Genomic DNA, 10,000 nt, shown 5'->3' on the forward strand with positions numbered 1-10,000 from the left:
GTCTGTGTATGTGTGTATATGTATCTATGTATATAGGTAAAATGTATATATATACATATATACATATCCCTTTACATATACTATACTAAAAAAACATATACATATATATACATATATATATATATACATACATAAAATATACATACATACATATATATACATACATAAATAAAATTTTTGTGTGTGTTTTATGCATTTTCACACAATGCATACATCCCTACATACACAACACATACATTTACATATACATACATATACATATACATATACATACATATATATACATATATTACATAGGAATAAAAAAAAAATGGAAGTACAGAAATCACCATGGATAAACAAGGCAGATTTAAACACAAGAAAAAAAATCCTAATATATAAACTTTAAAAAACCAAAGACCTACAATGCAACCCCTCGTCCAGCCCAACCTCCTCCTGAATTGCAGATGCAAGTGCAACGGCCACGCCTCGGAGTGCGTGTCCTCGACTGGCCTCGGAGGCGAAGTGGAGCTGGTGTGTCGCTGCGAACACAACACGGCGGGCAACGACTGTAACGAGTGCTTGCCTTTTTATAACGACGCTCCCTGGGCACGAGCCACGTCCACTGATGCCCACGAGTGCAAGGGTAGGTTTATTTATTTGTTTTGGGTTTTGTGTATTGTCTGTGTGGGGGTATTGTTTTTTCCTTTTTAGTTTTTCTTTTTTTAGGTTAGTTTTTAGTGGGGGTTCTATATATGTTAGTTACTCGGGTCTGGGAATTGCATATTGGGTTGTGCCTTTGGTAGTCGTGTATTTTTTTTTTTTTTCAATTATGAAAGTCATTAGTTTAGCGCCACTTTGTTAATTATCGTTGTCATTTGCATTATCTTTGAGGGAAATTCAAAGGATTGAACCGACGTCCTCTTCTTCGTCTTTCTCTTGCTCCTTCTCCTCTTATCTGATTAGTTTTGTATTATTACCATGTTAAAAAGTTTAAGTTTTACCTATCATGTCTGACATAAATCGATTTAGTTTTATATAAAGGAAAACCATTAACGAGTGATAGTTACAAAATTGTGAATGATGCATTGAAGTCCCAAAGTATAAAGCCATAGATAAGATGATAAAGCGGTAATATCTATTAATTTTGAAGTTGTATAAAAATACGTATATTAAGTTTTTATCTGACTAGATTATTTAGTCGTTATTTCTTTCCTTCCTCTCTGGTAAGATGAAATTTGATGGAAGTTCACGACAGAATATCATTACGTCAGTCTACAGTTATTCTTATTATTTTTTGTGCTGTCAATGCCATCACTATCAATATCAAAGTTACTTCCTCTGTCACATTGTTTTTTTTTTTTTCAAGACTTATTTTTATAACTAAAACGGAGTTAGTGTCAGAGTTTTATTTGGCAAAGGGAGGGCATATCCCGTAGACTTTTATGTTTACCTCCTCATTCAGATGCTTCGGCAGTACGTGTCCTAAAATTGGTACTCTGTGCAATTTGCCTTTATTGTGGCATTGTATCATTATTTATTTATTTTCATTACTATTTTTGCTCATATTTATTTGTTTTTTCGATGTGAATATAATGAACTGAGATTCCTAAACATCTTTTAATGTTTCACTAAATTTTCCACATGCTCTGAAGAAGTTTATTTTAACAAAAGAAACTTTTTTACATATTTATTTTAATTGTGTTTTATTAAGCTATAGTAACAATTAGTATATAGATAGTGATACATGGTTTACGATACTTTTCTTAAAACTGTTTTAATTCAATGATTGCGAGTAGTATTACTGATTCAACTTAGTTACTTTGAGCTTTAAGAAACTAACAGATTTTTACGAGACTGAAGAATGTGACAGACTGAGAGACAAAGAGACAGAGATAATGGCAGACACACTACACTGTAGAAGAGACAGAGAGAAAGACAGGATGAATGCGAGATAGAGACAAAGACAGAGAGAGACTCGTGGACACCCATAATTATATACAAATACGTTTGTCTTTGAGCTTAAGCATCTGTCTTTGCTCCTTAGTCCTTGTGTTTGTCGATACTTATTTGTTTAGATGTGTTTGTACTTGCTATTAAACCTATACATAAACTTACATAAGTGTATAAATCCTCGAAATCATTATTTGAATACCAGACCCCGAGTAGGTGTGTTAGTGGAAGGTGTGTCGCCAGCGGGCAGGTAAAGGTATATTATAAGTATGGGTGAGCGGGTGGGCAGAAGCTCAGTGTGCGTCGGGCAGGTGGAGGAGAGAGTTGCTGTGTCTGGACTCGGGGAATTTTTTTTTTCTCTCTCTCTCTCTCTCTCGCTCCTCTTGCCTCGACCCTCCTCCTTACTGACTTTTTGAGTCATATTTATTTATATTTTTTTGGAAAATCAGTTTAAAAGCGAAGAAGTACATAAGTCGGTACGAGTGTTTTAGACTAATTGGAGTGTATTTAGGCGAGATATATTATTTTAAAAGAAAATGGAAAACTGATATCATTAATTTCTGTGAAGCATTTCCTGCTGTGTTTTGAGACGAGTCTGCGAGAAAGTGAATTTTCGGTCTTATGGGCGATAAAATAAACTCGGAAAGTTGTGTAAGATCTATAGAAAATAAAAGAAATTTGTGAGTGACATGTTTGCGGATGAAATTAAACTATATGTGTAAAATTATGACTCTAAATACATATCGGTGATAAAACAGTGAATATTAGTGCGGAAAAAGTAATTATTGAAGATTGAGTTTGAGATCTGAAGATGGAAGCAGTGATTTGATATTAAATTTATAAGAAGAACACAGAACAAATGGCAGTCTGTCAAATATATATATTCATAATAAAATTTGTTATATATGTATCCATGTGTGTATCAGTGTATGTATTATTCGTGTGAGTGTGGGTGCGTACGTGTTTCAAACATGTATTTAAATTTTGATTCACTAACATCAAAATCATTTTCACAGAGGGGCAGTTGGGAGAAACAGTCAAAAAAACATAAACAAAAAATCCCAATCGCAAATTTCCCTCCGAATTCAAAACAATCACACAACAGGCACATAACCTCGAACAAAGAAAATAGATAAATAGATAAATAGATAAATAGATAAATAAATACAAATAACGAGACACAGAAAGAGAACGATAAGATCGATAAAACTCTCTTTAGCCAGTGTTAAATCCCCCAACTTGTGTGAAGATGTTCAGGACCCACACCCGTAACCCTGCATGTCCTTATAAGGCTGGGTTCTCCACCAGGAGAGAGGGGGGAGGGGCGGGGTGGACGAGAGGTGGAGGGGAGGGGAGTGATGGGGAGGGGGAGGGAGCTTGACCATCTGTCAGGGGTCAGCTGTGGGGGTCAGGCTTGTTTAGGGGCAGGGAAATACAGATATATAGGGTAACACATGGATTAAGGGAAACATGCGCATACAAACAGGGACATGCATTGGAGACAACGTACCTACAAACGCATGCACGAACTTTTTTTTTTACACAGACAACACAACATAGTAAAAAACGATCTCGCAAGCAGCATGTGTCTTCCTGTAAGTAGAATTCAAAGCGAGAAGAAAGAGTAGTGAAAGTCGGGACAAATAATATGCAGATGGAGTTACGCGGAGGAACATCAGATCACTTGGCCAAGGAGGAAATGTGGGCGTGTCTGTCTGTCTGTCTGTCCTTCTTTGGCCCTTGAGTGTAAGAAGGCTCTGGCTGAGGGGGCGGGCCTAGGTTTATTATCGCTGTTATTATTGTTATTATCCTGGCTTCTGTCGTTATCAATCTTGCTTCTGTTGCTATTTTTGCTTTTCTGTCGTTATCATGTTTTTGCTGTTGTCGTTGTTATTCTTATCACTGTTATCGTATTTGTTGTTTGTATTCTTGTTACTGTTGTTATTATGTTTGATACTTTTGTTATTGTTCCTGTAATTGTTATTACTGTTCCTAGTATAGTTTTTGAAATTGTTCTTCGTATTTTCATTGTTTTCTTGATATTTGATATTAGTGCAATTGATACTGGTATCATTATTATTGATTTTTTTTTTTATTATTTAGTATATACCGGTTTTTTTCGACCAGTTATTTTGTTGTTATTTCAGTGTTTGCAATCTGTTCTTCTCTCTGCCCGTTGCCAAAATACCCCACTAACAACTCATAACTAGCAATAACACTTATGTTCCCTGGAGTGAACATCGACCTCAATAGCGATGATCAGTTGAACGGAGAACCTCTTAGTCATTCCCTCTGATGAACAGATTGAACGCGAGTAAGAGGCAGAATGAACCCTAAGAGAAATTACAGCGCGCGTGTGACAGAGAGAGGGAGAGAGAGATGACACGGACGCCGCACCTGTGTCTTTTAAGAGCAAAATTCCGGTTGCTGGGTCGCTGGGATGACGGGATTTCGGTCGAGAAGGATGGAGGGATGTTCGAAAAAGCCTCGTGGGTGGATGGAATAGGGATGATAATTATAGGGAAGGAGGAAATGGATAGGGGGAGAGTGTAGGTTGGGAAGGCGGGGGGGGGGGGGGGGGGGCACCGAGGGTATGAGAGAAGAGAGAGCGAGAGCGAGAGAGAGAGAAAAAAAACGAAGAAAGTAGTAATAGAAAACGTATTGGGGTAAAGAAAACGGGTATTGGAGGCTGCTGTTGGTCACGTTTTGAGATGGGAGAGGCTGAACTGGGGGGGGGGAGGAGGAGGAGGAGGAGGAGGAGGAGGAGGAGGAGGAGGAGGAGGAGGAGGAGGAGGAGGAGGAGGAGGAGGAGGAGGAGGAGGAGGAGGAGGAGAAGAAGAAGAAGAAGAAGAAGAAGGAGGAGGAAGAAGAGGGGGTGAGAGAGAGAAGGAAGAGAGGAGAAAGAGAGGAGGAGGAGGAGTGGTGAAAGGAAGAAGGAGAAAGAAGGAGAGAGGGGAAGGGAAGAAAGAGGAGTGAGAGAAAGGGAAAGGGAGGAGAAAGAGAAGGAGGAGGAGGAGGAGTGGTGAAAGGAAGAAGGAGTAAGAAGGAGAGGGGGAAGGGAAGAAAGAGGACTGAGGGAAAGGGAAAGGGAGGAGAAAGAGAAGGAGGAGGAGGAAGGAGGGATGGGGTCAAGAAGGAGTTATTCGGGGAGAGTGAAAATCATAGGCAAGAGTGGGGGGGATGGGGGGTGGGGGGAAGATAGTCGTCATGCCAAGATGAGCAAGTAGGTGACGAGCCCGGAGAGTCCATAATGATAAAAGTGATCACGACGATTCTGCTTTTATCACCCAGCTCTCGAAATGCGACTTGCGAGAGCGGCGAAGCCATTCAGAATTAATCGCCCAAAGAAGAAACAAACGGATTTTTTTTTTTCTCTCTCTCTCCCCCTTCGTCTCTTTCTCTTTCACCATCGCACAATCAGTCACGGATGACCCTCCATGCCCCCCACCCCCCTCCCCCCTCGTTTAGAAAGTGAGGGCGCTTTGCACGCGGGAAGGAGAGGCCAGATCACCCTGCACGCAGTTCTCGAGTGGCGTTACGGGCGTATTTCTAGTTCAAATTGGAGTATGGTTCTGAAAGTGCTGTTATTATGGAGAACTTTTTTTTTTCTAGGAGTAGAAGTTATTTATTGGATATTCATTTATCTTTTAATGGGTTAAGGTAAAGCATCGGATTGGATACTAACAGGAATGTAGATGGTTTTAAGAAATACATATTCATTGTAGATGCTTTTAAGAAATTTACATTATAGATGCGTTTAAGAAAGACATATTCAAACCGATTTGCATAGCGTAGAGTGGAGGCGCAAACAAAACGTAAACAGCGACCATAAAATGACAAAATAAGGAATGTTAGAGAGCAAGAAAAAGGAGGGGGAGGAGGAGAAAGGATATTGTATGTAGGACTTTTGACAGATTGTTTCCAAACATCTTCAATATTCTTTTAAGTAGAATTACTAAAGAATAAAAACTCTGGGTTGGGTATGGTTTGATTTTGATAACTGATGCAAAGTAACTGTAACGAAACTCTAACAAAGAGAAATGGATATAGATTAGGACATCCCTAATCGAGAGTACTTTTGACTTCAAATTCCAATTAACGGAAAATATTTCGTACTGTGAAAGGAAAGAGATCCTCGAACCGTACAAATACTGAAGACTATTTCCAAAATAGTTTGTAATTGATAATCATTTTGCTTTTTACCCAATCTATTAGGGAAGGACAATTATAAGAAATGCCCGAAATAGGCTGATTAGCCAACTAGTCGTTAAGGAGGAGATTGGCGAGCGAGTTGCGGGCGTTGTCGCTGGAACGCTGGACTGTGTCTTTGCGATCTCTGGAATCTACGTCGGATTCTCGCCGTGACCTGGAATCTCAAAAGGGGGGTGGGGGGTGGGGGGTTGTCTGTCTTTCTCTCTCGATCTTTCTTTTCTTTCCTTTTCTTTCTCTCTTCTCTCTTTCTCTTCCCTTCGATTCTCTCTCCTTCCCTCCCTCACTCCCTCCCCTCTCTCTCCCTCCCTTCCTCTCTCGCTCTCCCTCCTTTCCTCTTTCTCTTTCTCTCTCTCTCTCCCTCTCCCTCTCCCTCTCCCTCTCCCTCTCCCTCTCCCTCTCCCTCTCCCTCTCCCTCTCCCTCTCCCTCTCCCTCTCCCTCTCCCTTTCTCTCTCTCTCTCTCTCTCTCTCTCTCTCTCTCTCTTCTCTCTCTCTCTCTCTCTCTCTCTCTCTCTCTCTCTCTCTCTCTCTCTCTCTCTCTCTCTCTCTCTCTCTCTCTGTCTCTCAAATTAAGCGAAAACCAGACATAGACAGACACGTTTGCATCATCTCAGAAACAGTATCACGAGCCCTTTATCACGGTCGAAATTGAAGATTGAGAGAGTGCATGTTGCAGGCCAGATCTCGACAGCCTCCTTGAGTTGCACGCCGTCATGTTCGGATAGAAATTTTATTTTTAAAGATTTATGCATTTTTTGTCTAATATATATATATATATATATACATATATTTTTTTTTTCTTTTCTTTTTTTGTTGTCTGTGAATCGCTTTCGTGTGAAGGAAAACTCTATGTTGCAGAAGTTACTGTTGTTATTATTAGTAGTAGTAGTATTGTTTTTATTATTGTCATTGTTATTGCTGTTGCTGGTGTTGCCGCTGCTGTTATTGCTATTGATATTATCGTATCTGTTATTTTGCTTGTTATTGTTGTTGTCTTCGATTTTGTATTTTCAATTTAGGGAAGAGAGAAGGGAGTGAACATCGTCTTTCTTTCTTTCTTTCTTTTCTTTCTTTCTTTCTTTCCTCTTTTCGGCCTTATAATCCATACTCAGTTTCGCCTCTTTTCCATATTCTTTATCTCGTCTTGTCCACGTCCGGTACTCTGGTCCTCCTCCTCCTCTTCATCCTCTTGTACCTCCTCCTTAGATAGTTCCCTCCTCCTTCGCCATCTCTTGATCGGCGTCTCATTTCCTCCTCCTCTTCTTCCTCCTCCTCCTCCTCCTCCTCCTCCTCCTCCTCCTCCTCCCCCCTTTCTCCTCCTCCTCCTCCTTCTCTTCCCCCTTTCTCCTCCTCCTCCTCCTCCTCCCCCCCTTTCTCCTCCTCCTCCTCCTCCCCCCCCTTTCTCCTCCCCCCCCCCCCCCCCCCCTTCTCCTCCTCCCCCTTTCTCCTCCTCCCCCTTTCTCCTCCTCCTCCTTTCTCCTCCTCCTCCTCTTCCTCCTCCCTTTCTCCTCCTCCCTCTCCTCCTCCTCCTCCTCCTCCTCCTCCTCCTCCTCCTCCTCCTCCTCCTCCTTATCCTCCTCCTTCTCTCCTCCTCTTCTTCTTCCTTCTCCACTTCCTCTTCATTTTCCTCGTCCTCCTCTTCCTCCACGTCTTTCTCCTCCTCATTTTCCTCCTCCTTCTCCTCTTGTGTGTCTGTGTGTGTGTCCGTGTGTCCGTTCGCCAGACAGCCCCGAGATATGGCGGGTCTCGGAGCCTAGTCCTCTCCCATTTTTTTGTCTTCTGTTTTTGTTTTAGCGCCACAGACCCCGTGGGCTTTCCTTGCCAACGCCCCTATGGTGGGCAGGGTTACGGAAGCTTTGGGTGCGCTTACGGACAGTACATCTACCCACGCACGCGCACACACACACACACACACGCAGACACTGCATTCACGCGCACGCACATGTGTGCTTGCTATTTCCCTCATGGACTTAGCCCCACTCCTACTCTTACCTAGCCCCCCCCCCCCCCACACACACACTCACTCCCCACATTCACCTCCCACACTCGCAGAAAACTAACCTAGCCACCCACTCTCACTCCCACAATCTTCCACCACACTCACGCCCACACTCACCCTCCCACACACCTGTCTCCACATATACCTATATCTCCCCGCCCACTTACCCACACTTCTCCCCCACACGCGGAATGATCCACACCCTGACCCACTCCCACAAATACACAGATATTAGCAAGCATCCACACTATGCACCATACGGCCAAAACACACCATACACCATTCACCGCTCACACACTATACACCCCACATATTATACACCATACACCCATCAAGACTACACACCATACACCCACACTATACACTATATACCCATTCAAACTATACATTATACACCCCACACACACTACACACACATTACACCCACACACCACACACACACCACACACACCACACACACCACACACACCACACACACACCACACACACCACACACACATCCACACACCCACACCATACACTATACACACCACACTCCATACACTGTACACCATGCACCGCACGCCTTCACCGCAGACTCAGGTATGGAGGCGTGGGCGAGGAGGACACAGCGTGGGTTGTGTACCAGTACCCCGCCCATACACGCCCATCGGCTCCACACTCATCATGGAAGGGGTGTGGGGGGGAGGGGGAAGGGAGGGGGGAGAGTGTGATAAGGATAGGAGGAAGGTAAGGTTGGATAATTGGGGAAACGAGGGAGGGTTGCATAAGCGGGGAAGTGAGGAAGGGGAAGGAGATGGATAAATAAGGAGGAAAAGCACAGAGAAGAAGAACGAGAAGAGGAGAAAAGTAGAATAAAAGGTTATAAGGGTGAATGAGGGAGAAGGAGATGGAATAATATAATGAATAGAAACAGAATAGGAAGGAAATGGCGATTTAAATAGATATAGGAATAACTGAACGAGGTAAGGGAGGTGGGGAGAGAGAGAGAGAGAGGGGGAGAGAGAGAGAGAGAGAGAGAGAGAGAGAGAGAGAGAGAGAGAGAGAGAGAGAGAGAGAGAGAGAGAGAGAGAGAGAGAGAGAGAGAGAGAGAGAGAGAGAGAGAGAGAGTGAAAGACAAAGAAAGAGAAGAGAGCGAGATAAGAGAAAAGAGAGACGGAGGGAGGGCGAGGCAGTAAATTGATGTAAAAGGCCGAGTTAAGATAAAAGTGAGACAAGGCTTTAATGGCGATCGGCAGAGCTGGGCGCGCGACCTTCTGTGTTCTAGCGTCAAGTGTGTGAGAAGGCGATCGTGTCGCAGTGATGTTGATGAATGGAATCATATTAACGGATTTTGGTGATAGTTATTTTGAGTCGCTGAGGCGCTAATTAAAGTGTTATATACACACTCACTATACCTATGTAATAGAGTGTTGTGTGTGTGTGTGTGTGTGTGTGTGTGTGTGTGTGTGTGTGTGTGTGTGTGTGTGTGTGTGTGTGTGTGTGTGTGTGTGTGTGTGTGTGTGTGTGTGTGTGTGTGTGTGTGTTTAGGCGCCTGATCCTGACCACTGACCAATTGTTTAGGTCGCTTATATGAATATTAATGATGAAAGACAAAGGTAAGGTGGATGGTTAGTCCCGGGCGAGAGATAGGCCTATGGTGATACATATAAAATCACGCATGGCCGAAAACTAAAGGAAAAGACGAGTTAAATGCAGGGGACCAGAAAGTAAACGTTATGATGAAACCACTAAAAGAATGACATTAGTCGCCAAATAGTGAAGAAATTAAGAAGAAATTGCTGTTATATCATCGTGAAGTGTCGAAGCGGAAATGAACACGCAAATACAGAAATTAATGAAAATTCAGTCCGGCTAAT

General features: G+C 42.6%; 1 protein-coding gene across 1 annotated transcript in view; it reads left to right on the forward strand.

Annotated features, from left to right (window-relative positions):
* Positions 1 to 446: 446 nt before the first annotated feature.
* The window catches only part of LOC125046641 (laminin subunit gamma-1-like), a gene marked incomplete at its 5' end in the record, with an annotated part of 31,021 nt that continues 21,467 nt past the window's right edge, over positions 447 to 10,000 (forward strand). Inside the window, 1 exon segment of the mRNA XM_047644478.1 lies at positions 447 to 625. Within this exon segment, the coding sequence (XP_047500434.1) occupies positions 447 to 625 (179 nt within the window).

The sequence above is a fragment of the Penaeus chinensis genome, chromosome 39, assembly GCF_019202785.1.
Source record: "Penaeus chinensis breed Huanghai No. 1 chromosome 39, ASM1920278v2, whole genome shotgun sequence".
NCBI lineage: Eukaryota > Metazoa > Arthropoda > Malacostraca > Decapoda > Penaeidae > Penaeus > Penaeus chinensis.